Raw genomic sequence first — 16982 nt, forward strand, 5'->3', positions numbered from 1 at the left:
TCAGGTAGTTACGGACAGATAAGTGCCAATGTGGTGGCGCTCCATCCTGCTGAAATATGAATTGTTGTGCTTCTTGTTTGAGCTGAGGGAACAGCCAATTCTCTAACATCTCCAGATACTGTAGTCCAGTTACAGTAGCACCTTCGAAGAAAAAGGGACCAAAAACTTTATTGGCTGAAATGGCACAGCAAATGTTCACCTTAGGCGAGTCACGTTCATACTGAGTTGTTTCCCGCGGATTCTCAGTGCCCCATATACAGACATTGTGACGGTTGACTTTCCCGTTAGTGTGGAAAGTTGCTTCATCACTAAACACAATCTTTGAAACGAAAGATTCATCTGTTTCCATTTGAGCAAGGATAGAATCACAGAAATCGATTCTTTTAATCTTATCAGCTGCAGACAGTGCTTGAACCAATTTCAGACGATAAGGTTTCATAACTAACCTTTTTCGTAGGACTCTCCATACAGTTGATTGTGGAATTTGCAGCTCTCTGCTAGCTCTGCGAGTCGATTTTCCTGGGCTGCGAACAAATGCTTGCTGGATGCGTGCTACATTTTCATCACTCGTTCTCGGCCGTCCAGAACTTTTCCCTTTGCACAAACACCCATTCTCTGTAAACTGTTTATACCAACGTTTAATACACCACCTATCAGGAGGTTTAACACCATACTTCGTTCGAAATGCACGCTGAACAACTGTCGTCGATTCACTTCTGCCGTACTCAATAACACAAAAAGCTTTCTGTTGAGCGGTCGCCATCTTAGCATCAACTGACTCTGACTCTGACGTCTAGTCAACAGCGCCTCAAGCGAACAAATGTACAACTAAATGAAACTTTATAGCTCCCTTAATTCGCCGACAGATAGTGCTTAGCTCTGCCTTTTGTCGTTGCAGAGTTTTAAATTCCTAAAATTGTGGTATTCTTTTTGAATCACCCTGTATTTATATATAAAAGACACCAACCATTTCCTCTACTGACTGTCCACAATTCCAGTTCCTTTACCACATGGCATGCCTGCTTGTCACTATTGGTGCCATCTCCCTCTGCACTAACATCCCCAGTGCTCATGGCTTTGCCACTATTAAACAATATCTTTCCCACCAGCTGACTGACTCCAAACCTATGATTTCCTTCCTGGTCACCATGAACAACTGTATCCTCCCCCCTCCCCCCCCCCCCCCCCCCAATTTATTGACCTTTGAAGGTATCTCCTGCAAGCAAATCCATGACACAGCAATAGGCAACTGCATAGCACCATCCTCTGCCAACCTGTTCATGGCCATCTAGAGGATTCCTTCCTAACACTCAGAATGCCAAACCCCCTACCTGGTTCAGAATCATCGATGGCATCTTTGTGATTTGGACTGAGAGTGAGGATACCCTATCCACATTTATCCAGAATCTCAGCACCTTTCTTCACCTGGTCCTCTTCAATCCTACAAGATGCATTTCTTGATTTAAACCTCCACCTTGAAGATGGCTATGTCATACCTCCATCCATATAAAACCTACCAACCACCAGCAATACCTCCACTTTGACAACTGCCAGCTATTCCATACCAGGAAGTCCCTTCCATACAGCCTAGCCACACTGGGCTATTGCATCTGTAGTGGCAAGCAGTCCCTTTCCAAACATACCAAGGATCTTACTGAGGCCACCACAGGCTGAAATTACCTTCCCAACCTTGTACAGAAACAGATTTCCCATGCCTTTCTCTAGTGACCTACCATCATCCATAATCCAACAGCACAGGAGCACTCCCCTCATAACTCAGTACCACCCAGAACTAGAGCAATTGAATCACATTCTTCACCAAGGTTTCAACTACTTCTCATTGTGCCCTGAAATGAGGAGTATCCTAGACACTAACCTTTCCACCCTTCCCACAGTGGTATATCGCCACCCACCAAACCTATGCAATAGCCTTGTCCATCCCTACTCCAACGTTGCTACCAACCCCTTGCTTCATAGCTCATATCCCTGGAACAGATGTAAATGCGAGACCTGTGGCATATATCCTCCCACCACCACCTACTCCAGTTAGATCATAGGAATGACCTACGCCGTCAAAGGCAAGACTATCTTAAAAAGCAGTCATGCGGTCTACAAACTAAGCTGCAACCACTGCACTGCTTTCTACTTGGGCTTGACAGCTTACAAGGTTTCTGCCCACATGGATGGCCACTGACAAACCATGTCAAAGAGACAGCTCGGCCACCCATTTTCTGAACAAGCTGTCCAACACAGTCTGGTTCATCCACGAGTGCTTCACAGCCTGCATCATTTCGGAATTGTGCAGGTGAGAACTCTCCCTGCAACATAACCTAATTTCCCCCAACTACCCTGGTCTCAACCTTCACTAGTCTGTGTCCTTTGCCCATATTTCCCCTTCTCTTCCTCCAGTCCAGCACTACACAGTCTTCTAGTCCACCAATACACCCACTAGTCTTTTCCCCCTCCCCTACTTCTCTCCACTCTCCTCCCCCCCCCCCCTCCCTGCTCCCTTGCTCCATCCCCCAAACCTCCTGACCTCACTTAGTAGCACTACCCTGTCCCCACCATGTCCCCACATATTCCTAGATGTAGCGCTACACTCTCCTCCTTCCCTACCCTGCTGCCCCTCCACACCCCAGCCTCCTCCTTATCCCCAACTATCCACAGATTGCGACTCCAATCGGGCCCAGTTGCTTGCACTCCGGCCTCTGTGACCAAAGACAGTTGCCAGTTTGTGTGTGTGTGTGTGTGGGGGGGGGGGGGGGGCACTTAGAATTGTTGCAAAGGTGTAGAATAGAATATTTTGATCTTACAAGACACGAAATTCTCTTCCCACACCTGCATCATAATCGTCCTAATCATTGACGCCAGTAGGATGCTAACAGCTAGCAGGAATAGTCGTTGATTGTTTATTTGTGTGACAAAATTAATGATCCCACCAATTGTGAGGTTCATAGTGTAGTAAGATTTCTGAATACAAGCAAATCGTTTGCCCTACTGGAATTTACAGGTAGATAATCAATCCCTTTCTAGGCTTCAGAATAGACTTTTATATTCTGGTACGAAAGCTTATAATATATTGTCATTGAACATCAGGCATACTGGCTGAAGATCACTCAAATATTTAAACAAAAAATAAAAGAATACCTCATTAGCCACTCCTTCTGCAGTACATCTGAATACTTGGACTCAATTGTAGATTCTGCAAAACTGTAATATTGGCAGTAGATGGATTGTGATATGACAGGAACACTCATTTTATGAAAAACACTTTATAACTGAAATCTAGATCTTCTACAATAAACACAAGTTCTGACTGCTGTACCTTCTCTCATCAGTTGAAATAAATGTGGTTGCTGAGCACTTCCAGGTTCCAGATAAAGTCAAATAAAAAATTTGTTTCTGGTGATGAGATGTGGGTTTACCATGAAAGTCCAGAAGCTAAGTGGACTGGCATCATTCACAACCCCCACCAAAACAAAAAAGCCAAAGAAATTCTGAGCCCCAAAAAGATTGTGGTCACTGTGTTTTGAGATTGAGAGGGTGTTCTGTGAATCAGCTTTATGCCTAGAGGAGAGACCATAAATGCAGCAGTCAATAGGCTTTACCAGCTATGCTACAACATTCAAAACAAATGGCATGAATTTTTGTCTAGAAGCACTGCACTTCTCCATGATAACAGGCACCTGCATTCTGATGTGTTCAACAACTTGACAACAACTGAGTAAGCAGAAGGGGTAGGAAAGCTTGCAGAGTGCATCACAAATGTCTTTAGTTTGAAGATGTCAAAATACGTATTGTGAAATAAGGGTTCTTTCATTATCTTGAATAAAAATGTCCAGAATAACAAATGTCTTTACTTTTATTTTTAGAATGACACCCCCCACCCTCACCCCCAATTTTATAATTTGTCCCTCCCATCACATTTTCTTGTTTTTGTCAGAAGCCCAAATTTTCCGTGGCTTCAGTCAGTTGCTTATTATAATAAGTGTTGATTATTGTCATGATTACAATGATTTTTCAGAAAAAGAGCCTCCCTAAATAATAACTTACACTAAGTGTCCTGCTTCCTTGTGTTACTTTTAACAATACTTTTTACTTACAATCAGATGATGGAGCTGTACAACATTCCAGAATACTCTACACCACAGGAATTTTTTTCACTTTTGGCCAAGCGAATGGGCAGGTTCAAGAAAGGAGGTGTACCAGACCCAGAAGTTGCTGCAAGGATATTGATTGATGATTGGAACAGGTAATGAAAGTCCTACTTTCATGATGTTTTGAGGATTATTATTATTATTATTATTATTATTATTATTATTAAATAAATGTGGAATGGAAGCTTTGATATAACTAGTTCTTTTTATTGAAGAACTAAGAACTGATAAATTCAGTGTTTTTTGGACAGATGGTATAGGTCAATGAAAAGACCAAAAGATTAAAAGACAATGTGATCATGTTAAGGACAAATAGTTATTGTTTTGGCGCACAGAAATGAAAAACCATGTGTAGCGAATATTAGCAGAAGGAAAAGTTAGGAGTAATAGGATATGATAGAAGGTTATTCCTGCAGTTGCTTATACAAGTGCTGTGTTTGTCCTTTATTTCACATTCATTCTGTCTTTTCATCAGACAATGTCTTGTTCCTCTTTTTCATTTGTTGTCTCATTTTTGTTCTCTGCAGGCAGTACAGTTTGTCGTTACACATACAGTTTTGCAGTAGATATTCCTTACAATGCTCTTCGAGCTCCCCTCTTAAAGTTTAATTGTTCTGTGTCATAGAGATACACAGCTGTGTTCACCAAGTAACTCTCTCTCTCTCTCTCTCTCTCTCTCTCTCTCTCTCTCTCTCTCTCTCTCTCCCCGCCCCCCCTCTCTCCTCCCTCCCTCCTTCCCTCCCTTGCCCCTCACCTCTCGCCTCTATCTCCCTCTCCAAGATATTCTGCTGCAGTTGCATGTGTCCTCTGTTGTTAGATAGATTAGATCAAAACCACATTAATATTTACATGCTTTAAACATACACATGTATATGGAATAATAAACATTCAGGTAATAAATTTATTCCAAATTGATCATTGTGAAACAAGAAATCGGGTCCAAATTAATTCATTTTTTGCTTATTTTTCATTGCATCTATTCGTGTGACAACTGTTTCTTGACAAACAGTTCAATGCTTGTCGTACCAGTCAGCGAACCACAAGCTTTAATAGTAAGGAAGATTGATTTTGACACTTGGTGTAAGAATAATAATGCTCAAATAATTGTTATAAATTGTATATATCTCAGCCATTTTCAGAGCAGAAGGTAGTTGTAACAACTTGTGCAAATGAATTCTTTGAAGCTTATCATGTGTTTAATCTTTTATTACTTTAATGTGGCTACAACCAGAAACGATTTGTTTTAAGTGCGACAATATATTCTTTTTGTATTAGCGAAGTTATGAAATGAGAAGAAGTTTCAACATATATTTTTTTTAGTTTAAACCTTTAGTTCCTGTATCTTTTTGTTTGTGTTTTTAGAGGTAAAATTAAGTACTACACAGTTCCGCCAGAGGACATCACAGATGCACACATAAGCTCTGCAATTGTGCAGGAAGCAGTTGCTGAATTTGACATAGCTTCTTTTGAAGCTATGGAAACGGAAGTACTGGGTGCATTGGAGTCCTCAAGGAAGCAATCTGTAGCAGAAATTAGAATGGAATCCAGTGGGCCTGTTGACGCAAATTCCGTCTTTGAGAAGATGGAAGTTGAGAATAGGAGTGAACTTGTATGTATTGCATGGTGTTTACTTTCAGTATTGTAGCAGTACTTATGTCGGTTACCTCTGATAAAATTTAGAAGTCTACCATTGTCTGCTTCAGCAGAGAATATTTGCCTTCTTTAGTTTTAAGAAAAGATCTCTTTACATCAAAATAATTTTTTTTATTTTCAAAATGCGTAGCTTAGTAATGGTACAGAGGCTGATGAAATATTAGGAAATAACTGTTATGGGAATTAACATTAAAATTTGTGCAGTTATTTTGCATCAATTAATGTTTGACTCCATATTTTATTTCAGCTTCCAGACAATGTATCCATTGCATCTAATAAGAAAAAACTACGTTGGAGGAAAGGGAAGGCAAAGGAAACAACTAAAAAGAAAGAAGTTTCTTTTGCAAATGCTGATGGGAATGAGAAACTGAATAACTTTAAGAAACTGCAATTTAAAAAACTGAAAAAAGAAAGAGCTCGGAATGGTAATTATATTTGTTTATTGCTTCACAGCGCAACTTTCTGGTTTTTCTATGTCTTACCTCTCATTCAAAATATTCCCATTGATTTAAATAAAAAGAAAGTGAAAGCATAGTATGGTTTCAAAAACAATTTTCATAGTATTGCAGATAATGCAGCAGTGATGCTAACTACTGGGACACAACATATATTCTCTCCTTAATCAAACAAAGTATGCCATTGCTTGTAGTATTAACAAGTATATTTGGATTGAGTATTTGTAACAAGGCCTCAATGAAGAATAGTGGCTAGAAAACAGGTATTCTTGTAGAGAAAGGTAACAAAGTTGGGGATGGAATATAGCAATAGGCACGTTGAAGAAGAAGAAGAAGAAGAAGAAGAAGAAGAAGGGGAGAGAGAAGAAAAGAAATGTTGAAAGGGTTACCAGAACAGAGTAAATAAGTTGGACTGAGTATGAGGAACAAAATGAAAGAAAATTTGCTTTGTAAATAAATTGCCACAACTTACTTTCAGCCAGGGAAGCATATTAAACAACAATATGTTATAAGAACCAAATTTGTTTTGGAACTCAAATTTTGTTTGGTTGCATTATGTGACAAATCTAAGGCACTGATACTAGAAGAAATACCACAATCTCTGCTGTCTTGTGTAATGTTGTGATATCTCTAGTTTTGTGTCAGCACAGCCCCTGCATGAGGGGTACTGCACTTTGGCAAGTGTTATAAATAATTTTCTGTGGATAGAAATGTTAAAATGGTGTGACGGCTAGACCGCCACATGGTTTTCTTGGACAAAATTAATTCAGGCTTCTTTGTATTTGTCTCTCATCTCTCTTGTGAGTACGTGCAAGACGACCACAAGGCCCCAAAACCTTGCGGCGCTACTTTTCTTTCTGTACTGCAAGTCTATCATTCTGTTCCTTTTTTCCTCTCTACCTTTCCATTGGATGGGTTTCGTTTTGCCAACTGTGCTTGGATCTGGTTTGTGTTTTGAACAACTGTTTTCTTACCTTCTGACCTTGTACACCTTTTCATTGTTAATTATATGGTCTCCTCCTTAGGTCTGACTTGATTCTTCTTTTCTGAACTTTACAGAAGTGCGGATCACACAGGGAAGGTTGCCCAGCACAATGATTATTCCATCTTTGTGCGTTTCTCTCTTTGCACCCTTCTTTCTCGTAACAGTACTACACCCAAAACACAGCAAGGTAGCCATTCCGTTGTGGGTGTGGGGGGGGATATCATCAAGTACCTGCACAATGGTAGCCCTCTGATCATGCAGGGATCACATTGTTTGAGTCTGAGCTGGAAACTCCCCACGCAAGCCAAGGGGTATATGCCTGACAGGTCTGGGGCACAGATGCTCTGGGCAACAGTTCACTGACCAGCAACTGTTGCAGTGGCTGGGGAGATACCCTGTTCGGAGTGGGTGGTATCATGGTGTGTACATGAAGTGAATTAAACTTTCTGTTGCTGGTGGCTGCATGGCCCCAGCAGTCCCTTCTGAAGCTCCTCTGTCCCAGAATCAGGGTTAGACAAGTCTTCATAGGAGTGTAAATCGTCTTAAGGACAAAAAGTAGTCCTCCAAAAAGAGGGGAATTATGATGGCCCCTTTGCTGTCAGCCCCCAGACCTGCCTCTCTATCTGAGGAAATGTATTGATAGTGTATCTTCACAACCACTGGTAGCAGGCAGCACTGAGGCATGACCTGTCTCCTTGGTCCCTTCACACCGCTGCAGGATACTTGTAGCGTGATCGTCCAGTGGAACTATAGCAGCTTTTTCTGCCACTTGGCTGAGCTACAACATAATTTGTGCAGTTCCTCTGTTTCTTGTGTTGCCCTGCAGGAAACTTGTTTCCCATCAGTGCAGTTCCCTACCCTCTGTGGCTATTGGGGCTGTTTTAAGAACCCCCCCACTGATGATGAAAGAGCATCAGGTGGTGTTTGCACATATGTTCTGGAATCTGTTTGGATGCTTTGGCTGTTTGTGTAAAGACATCTCTGGATTTACCATTTGTAATGTGTATCTGCCTCCAGATGATGAAGTCTCCCAGAACGCATTTTCTGCACTATTTTCTCAGCTCCTCCCACCCTTCCTAACATTGGGTGCCTTCAGTGCCCGCAATGCTTTGTAGGGTAGAACTATGACCTTTGGCTGTGATAAAGCTGTCAAAAAGTTGCTCACAAAGCTCGATCTTTCGCTCTTGAATACAGGTGTTCCCACACACTTCAGTGTGGCATATGGGTTTTATTCAGTCATTTAGCTCTATTTGCAACACAATTCTTCTCCTGTCCATTCATTGGAGAGTTCATGATGACTTGTGTGACAGTGATCATTTTCTGATCATTTTGACTCTCCCTCGACATCACTCGTCTGAGTGTCCACCCATATGGGCTCTCTCCAAAACTGTTTGAGATGTTTTCACCACTGCTGTCACCCTTCACACCCCCACCTCATGGCCCCCAGGGGGCTCACCGCTCTTTGGCGGGTTTATGCTTGGATACCACTCTACTTGCTATTCGTTTTCCCCCTCCCTTGGAGAACATGTCTGGGATGTTTTTGGAAATGTGTTCTGCATATTCAGTAGCTGCTATCACAGCAGTCTCTCCACTGTTTTTCATTCCATTTTTTCTTTGTTCATTCTCTTCTCCTATCCTTCCTCCGCTTTGGCATTTGAGGTTCCTCTTTTTCTTCTTCTTCTTCTTCTTCTTCCTTCCTGTGTGCTCCTGAAGGCCAGCCCACGTATCTGATGTGTAGCAGGTGACTGGGTAACCCATAATTCCCAGTCCCGGGTTCACAGGTAGGTTTCGCACGTACTGTCTGGTACAGACCTGGCCCAGGGAGGAATGATTGCCTGAGCTGCTACCTTCCCAAATTGCCAGTTGCTCCCTCTTTCAGGTGTTCTGGAGGTGTGACCTGAGATGTGAACAATCACCTAAGGCGGGTGCACCCCTTTCTGAGGGGGCCCCCAGTTGGAAGGAGTGCGTCATTGGAGACACTGGCAGTCATGGGGGATTTCCTCACAATGAGTCAATCGACATCTTCACAGTCAACAGCTACCAAACATAAACGGAATGAGGCTAACTATTCGAAGACCCTCCCAGCTGCACCACAGTTCCTCATGGTTTTGTGTACTGAAGACTGTCAGTCCTTTGCTATGATAAATCTGTTCATTATTCAGAACGTGTTGATGCAGTTGGTGACCCTGTGAAATCCTGCTCTCGTTTATGAAATGGCACTTTGATTTTCTAGACTACTACTTATTCTCAAGCACAGCAGCTGCTTGCAGCTTCGCTCCTCCACAGCTATCCTGTTCATGTCGAGGCCCATCGTTGCTGAATTCTTGCCGTGGTGTTATTTACACTAGGCTGTTCAGTGGTCTGACCGAGGCAGAAATCCAACGTACCTCTCTGCTCAGGGTGTCATGCAGTCCATCAGGTGATGAAAAAGGTAGATGAATCCTTAGTGCCCATACACATTCTTTTTATCACTTTTGATTTAGTGGTGCTTCCGTCAGAGATCAAAGCAGGCTATGAAGTTAGCACAGTCTGACGGTACATTCTGAACCTGATGCAGTGCTACCAGCGTTGTCGTTAAAACCACATTCGAATGTCCTGCCAACGCCTGGCCAAATGTGTAACCTGTGTTAGGGATGCTCATGAGGGTGCTTGTCCACCTCTTCCTCCATGCTGTATCAACTGGAATGGTGATTTTGCCCCCTCCTCCCAAGATTGTCCTGTGTATCTCGATGAGTAGGCTGCCCAGGAGACCCGGGTGAAGGGGAAAGTGCCTTATCCAGTCAATCAAAAGTTCTTGACTAGTGGGAAACTGTGTGTTCTACCATATGGCATGTATAGTACTGTTCTTGCTACATCTCGCTCCACAAAGGATATGGCCACGCAGGCATGAGACCTCAAATTCAGCGCCGCTGTTGTGAAATCACCCAGTGTCATGGTGGCACCCCCGTCTCCTCCTTCAGCTGTGCAACAAGCCTCTAAACTTTCGCTTCTTGGAGCGAAGTCACGTGCAACACAACCAGCAGGCTGGAAAGGACAGAAGGAATCTCCCGTGAAGACGTCATATGTCCCTCCAGCCAAAAGACATCTGTGTATTCCTCTGCCTATCGGAAAGGCTTCAAGAAGTCAAACAAAAGCAAAAGGTCTTCGTCTTCGCCAACTCGGAGATCCTCTTTGATGGTGTTGCCGCATGATACCCTCGCCTGGCTGACCTCTGATTCGCCGGTGCTCACCACTAATAATTTTTCTGCCCTGCATTCCACAGACTGACTGAAGGAGAACGCCGAAACCTCTGTAGACCTCACAGAGCAGGATCCTCCAGCCTCTGTGCCATGTAGCTGCGAGTCTTTGAAGGCTGGCACTTGGCAGCTGCTGAGGTGACACCCCTTCATTTTTCCCTCCTCCTGTTTCCTCATTATGAGTCTCCTCCAATGGAACATTCGTAACCTTTGATCCTACAAAGAGGACTAATGGCTGCTCTTAGAATCACAGCGTCTGCTTGTTCTCTGCCTCCATGAAACAAAATTGTGTCCCCTTGCATTTCTTCCTGGTCTGCTTTGACCTTCCTGCTGAGGACAGCATTTCGTCTCATGGGGGAAGTCATGCTGCTCATCAGGGATGACGTTCATAGTCAACCCATCTCCCTGACTACCTGGTTTCAAGGTGTTACAGTCCACATTTTCCTTCCTCACTTGACCTTTTCCCTTGGTATCGTTAACCTCCCTCCGTTATTCAGTGTTACCAGGGCAGACTTCCTCCATCTAATTGGGCAGCTCCCTCATCCCTTTCTGCTGCTTGGTGACTTTAATGTGCACCATCCCTTTTGGGGTTCACCCAGAACTTGTCAGAGAAGTGCCCTCTTGGCTGACCTTCTCAATCAACTTAACCTCACCTGCCTTAACATGGGATCCACCCACATTCCTTTCAGACTCCACTCACACCCATTCCCAATTGGACCTCTCCTTCTGCACTGCCCAGCTTGCCCATCATCTCAAGTGCTCCATTATCTCTGACACATACTCAAGCAACCATCTCCCATGTGCTTTCCGATTGCCATTTGTCTGCCATGCCTGGCCACCCCTCCTAGCCTCCTTTGATAACTCCTTTGATTGCCAGTGTAAGGCGTGCCTCTCATCTCTGTTACCTCCTGGAGTTTGCTTTTGGCTCTTGCTCCAGCAGTTTAACTGAGGGCATACGCTCTGGGACAACCAGGAAATCTGGGGAAAAACCGGGAATTTTTTCATCTGGGAGAAAAATGAGGAAAACCCAGAAATTTTTTAGAATTCCGGGAATTTTTCATTGTTTTGTATTTCAGTTAAATTTTTGTAATTTTAACTAGTAAGAACTGATAAACAGAAAAATGTGTCAGAGGCTTTAGGACAAAGACTGTGGAATACTTCATAATAATAAATTACTGCCAATGATGTAACGTCACAATTGTGTACCTTAAGTTTGTTTGAGCAGTTGCCAGCAGGCTCATGCACATGCACATTAAAATGGGCTGTTAGCTGTATCAGCGGGAGTAACAAGCAGCCAGATGTTACCCATAAGAATTTTCTGGCATGCCCAAGCTGCCATATTTGCACATCTGCAGAGCAGTCTGGGTTGTAATGGGGAGGGGGTTAGTCTCTACATGAGCCATGTTTACGTTTAGTGATTTTGCTGATTCCTTCTCATTTACATTTATCACGTCAAATGAAAACAAAACGGGTTTCTGTGGCTGGGAGCTGCCAAGTGAATTAAAATACGCTCACATAATTACGGAAGCCTAAAATATGTTATTAGTTTCAGTTTCCTGATTTTATTGTATTTTCACATTTTTGGCAGTCAAGCATTAATTGCCTTGCAGAACAATAAAGTTATTTTTGTTGGTTTGCTAAATAAATGTGGCTTTTATTAATCTTTTCCGTAGAGGCAGTCAATTTATTGGAAATGAAGTTTTTCATTCCACACTGTTGGCTAGTATCAACTGTTCACTGAATTTCAAGTGCACATATTCATCTTCTGGTATGTATGGCATTAAGTCATAATACAGAACCAAACCTGAGATAATACAATACGTGCACACTAAGAAAATTTTCATCCTGAAAACTGCAATGAAAAGCTTAATATTTGGTTGTGTCCGCTTCATTGTGAATCTGGACATATGAATGTGCACTTCAAGCTGTATTTTGCATTTTAGTATGGTTTACGAAATTCCAATGCCCCAGTATCCTCTGATGTTCTATTTCTTTTATGACATCATATAAGATCTCTTAAATACACGAAGGTCATCATAGCTGCCCACGCTTGGTAATGCCTGTTTTCTGGTGCTCTCTGGCAAATGCTGAAATGAACCTATTTCTAACAGATCGCGGGAAAATGTTGTGGATGGAACTTTGAAAAGCATTAGTTTCAAAGTAAATTTCCTTTTGCACAAGATGAATTATGTTATGTGTGAGAATGTGCAATGAAATTCTTAAATTACAGAGTGTTTGACTCTTATTTAAAACTTAACACATTGAGGACCAGCCACTTAGAAGAACTTGGAGCCCAGAAAACCAGACATTGTCATTATTTAAAATTTTACTGGCACATTTGTGTCGTGTATCTTAAAGTGTAACACATGCAAGAACACCATTATTATATGTGAAACCTTAGCTTTTCTTGTAGCTACACTATGTACATTAATTTAAACCATTAACTTTTCTATTTGTGTGTTGCTATTGGCTGTCTACATCATGCGCCCTTTGCTCTGAATATCTGCTGTCATTGGCTGTCAAGATCATGTGACATGAGCTATGATTTGTTTACAAAAGTGCACTTTAATCGCAGTTTCGATGCTTCAGAAACTAACATGCTGTGTTTGCCAGGATATGAATATTCGTAATACGAATACGAAAATATGGAGCGTAAATGTTACTGCACATCAAAGATCTTTCCAAAACCTATTTTTCCAAGATTTTTTGTACCCAGAAGTGCCGGAAAGTTCGACTCTGCTGTATAAAACCTTTACCATTCGAAGGATTGATCTTTTTACAGCTCCGAGGGAAAGTATACTGTGGCTTATGGAAAAAGTGTATTTGTCACTTTGGAAGAAATGTATTTTCACGTGGAAAAAAGTGTTTTTTTAACGGGAAATCTGGAAATTTTTTTTTTTTTTTTTTTTTTCTTGTCCACGTATACAACCTGTACTTTCACGCTACCTGCACACCCAAATGGCAGTTTTCTAAGGCCGACTGGAGGCATTACTCCTCCCTGGCGATCTTCGATGAACAACATATCCCCAGTTTTGATGATCATGTAGAATATCTTACAAACGTTATCCTTACTGCCACAGAACGTTCCATTCCGTGCACTTCCTCTCTATCGCACTGTATCTCAGTCCCTTGGTGGACTGAGGTGTGCCGCGATGCAGTTTGCACGCAGAGATGTGCTCTCCACCTTTTTAACCATCGTCCTATGATGGCCGACTGAATTCATTACAAATAGTTGCATGCACAGTGTCATCGCATTCTTTGGGATAGCAGAAAAGCTAGCTGAATTTCCGTTACTAGTTCTTTTAACAGTACCATTCCTCCACCCATCATCTGGGCCAACCTCCAACAGTTGTTTAGCACCATGGACCATTCCCTAATTTCCGGCACAACAGTAGCAGATGATGTCATAGTAGTCCATCTCCATTACCTGGGTCACTATTTTGCGGAGATTCCGAGCTCCACGCACTATATCCCTGTCTTCCTCCATCAGAAGTGAGTGGAGAAGGTTCAGGCGATACCTTTCTCTTCGCAGAATCATGAGTGCTACATGCCGTATTTACTATGAGGGAGCTAGATCATGCTCTCACTTCATCCCGATCCTCCGCTCCAGGGCCGGACAGTGTTCACGTTCAGATGTTGCAGAACCTTTCTCTTGCGGGCAAGCGTTTTCTTCTTCATATGTACAATCGCATCGTGAAGCTACTGTCGTACCCATACCTAATCCCAGCAAGGACAAACACCTTCCCTCTAGTTATCGCCTCATTTCTCACACCAACTGTGTTTGCAAGTTGATGGAACATATGATTCCTGCCTGGCTGGTATGGTAGCTAGAGTCTTGCAATTTACTAAGTACTGCACAGTGTTGATTTCAAGCTCACTGCTCTGTGGTTGATCATCTCATCTCGTCACTTTGTCAACTCATATCATGAATATTTTTCTCTGGAAATACCAGACTGTGACCGTATTTTTTGATTTGGAGAAGCCTATGACACTGGCCACATCCCCCGTTTCCTTCAGGAATTTTTAAGACAGAGTTTTCGAGGTACGTCTGGATTATGCCTTGTTGGGCACCTTTATCCAAAAAAACGACATGCCTCTGGGTTCCATGCTGAGCAGTGTCCTCTTCGCTATCGCCATTAACCCTACAATGGTGTGTCTGCCGCCAGGCATCTCTATCTCCCTTTTTGTTGACGATTTTGTGATCTGTTGCAGTTCTCCGTGGACTTGGCTCCTCTCTCGCATCTTCAGCAATGTCTCAATTGTCATTTACCCGTGGAGTGTCAACAGTGGCTTTCAATTTTCCACTGACAAAACCATTTGTATGAATTTCTGGCAGTGCAGTTGGTTTCTTCCACAGTCTTTACATCTTGGGCGTGTTGCTCTTCTGTTCATTGAAACTAAGAAATTCCTGGGGCTCATGCTCGATAGGAAACTTTCTTGATCCTCCCACGTGTCTTACCTGGCTGTCCACTGTACACGGTCCCGCAATGTCCTCAGTGTACCTCCTGGGGAGCGATCGGACCACCCTCCTTCATTTGTATTGGTCCCATGTCCGTTCAAAACTAGACTAAAGGTGTTTCATTTATTCATGTGCACGTCCATCTCTCTTAGGTTCTTTCAATAATATTCACCATCATGGCATCCGTTTGGTCACTGGTGCCTTTTATGCTAGACCAATTGAGTCTTTATGCTGAAGCTGCCAAACATCTAATGTCATACTGCCATGACTTTCTCTTTAGAAGTTACGCATTGTGTTTGTCTCCCATGCCAGGGCACCCATCCTACACCTCCTTCTTTGACGGCTCCTTATATTGCCAGTATGAGGCATGGCCCTCTTCTTCCTTGTGGAGTTCACTTTCGGCTCTTGCTCCGGCAGCTGAACTTCTCGCTACCTGCCGCTTTCCCAATGGGTGTGAAGCCTTCACCAACTTGTCTTCGTGCGGTGGCCCATGCTCACCTTGGCCTTCATTCAGTTTCTAAAGACATTACTCCAGCTTCGCTCTATCGCCATAATTTCACGACCTTTGTACAGAACTTTGTGATACTAACTTTGTGTACACATTTTGTGTACGCTTATGGCTGTGACTGACTACGATGTTGGGTGTGCCTTTGTCATTGGCACTGATGATTTTCAGTATTGGCTTCCAGAACACGGCTCAGTATTTACAGCAGAGCTCTTCGCCCTATATCAGGCCCCGCAATACATCCGGAGACACAGGCTTTTCAATTGCATCATCTGCTCTGATTCTCTGTGCTCTTCAGAGCCTCTGTATGCTGTACACCATCCATCCCTAAGTGCAACAGGTTCAGAAAAGCTGCCACTTGCTTGCTCTTGATGGAGCCACTGTGATGTTTATGTGGGCTCCTGGTCACGTCGGTCTGATGGGAAACAAGGCTGCTTATGCTGCTGCCAACACTGCAGTCCTCGTACCGCGACCCGCTAGTTCTTTCATTCGCTTTGATGATATATGTTTTGCCGTCTGTCAGCAGGTGGTGCCAGTTTGGTATCACCATTTGTCTTTCCTTCATGGGAACAAGTTCAGGGAAATTAAGCCTCTTCCATTAGCTTCGACGCCCTTCTTTCGGCCCTCTCGCCTTGAGGAGAACATGGTTGCATATTGGGCACTGTCTTTTTAGCCATTGCCATTTGTTAAGTGGTGCTCCCCCACCACAATGTGCTCATTGCCCTCAACCTCTGACAGTTTGACATTTTCTGATTTGAATGGCCCTCTTTTAACCACTGTCACTCACATTTATGTTTGCCATCTGTTTTATCGAATGATGCACAGGCTGTCAACTGTGTTTTACTTTTGTGTGTCATAGCAATATGGCAAAGGACATTTAATCTCTAGTTTAGGACCTCCATTTCTCTATGGTGTATTTTATGGGCCTTTCTCCAAGTCCTTGTTTTTAGCTGTGTTTCCTTCTGTTGATGCTTAACGTGCAGTTGTTTTTAACTCTATAATCGCCCCCCCCCCCCTCCATAGTGTTCTATGGGTGTGTATGACCCTAGTTGTTTTTGCACCCAAAAACAAAACAAAAGAAAACAAACAAAACCCACCACATGGAAGTATCAATGCGGTTGTCCAGAGCACAACTGCAGCCATTCTGTCGGCAGCTGACTCAGCAATCCCCTCTTCCGTTGCTGGACCTCCGAAATTGCCTTGACCATTGGAGATAAGTGACATCCATCAATGGAGCACCTCATTGCTTTTAAATGGCTCCATGCCCAGGGCTGCCACCTTATTGAAGGACAGAATGAGAAACGCTGGGAGGGATCGGTTGCTACCATAGGATCACATTTCCCTCTTTCGCAGGTTGGGGGAAGATTCAACGTCTCTATGAACTCCAGTACCCCGTGGGTGTATTTGGTGTGTCTGTGAATGGTAATGTCTACACTAATCCAGACACTGTTGCCTAACATCTTGCATTTTATTATGCTTGAGCGTCTGCATCTAAAGATTACCAGCCCGCATTTTGTATCCTCAAACTGTGG

The 16982-nt window shown here is 43.1% G+C and overlaps 1 protein-coding gene across 1 annotated transcript in view; it reads left to right on the top strand.

The window, feature by feature from the left end:
• LOC126181485 (guanine nucleotide-binding protein-like 3 homolog) overlaps window positions 1–16982 on the top strand; it is an 87944-nt gene that overhangs the window by 60800 nt on the left and 10162 nt on the right. The window contains exons 8-10 of the mRNA XM_049924775.1: window positions 4110–4252; window positions 5520–5766; window positions 6058–6235. Of these exons, the coding sequence (XP_049780732.1) occupies window positions 4110–4252; window positions 5520–5766; window positions 6058–6235 (568 nt within the window). The remainder of the gene's footprint in view (window positions 1–4109; window positions 4253–5519; window positions 5767–6057; window positions 6236–16982) is intronic.

This window comes from Schistocerca cancellata, chromosome 1 (genome assembly GCF_023864275.1).
Source record: "Schistocerca cancellata isolate TAMUIC-IGC-003103 chromosome 1, iqSchCanc2.1, whole genome shotgun sequence".
NCBI lineage: Eukaryota > Metazoa > Arthropoda > Insecta > Orthoptera > Acrididae > Schistocerca > Schistocerca cancellata.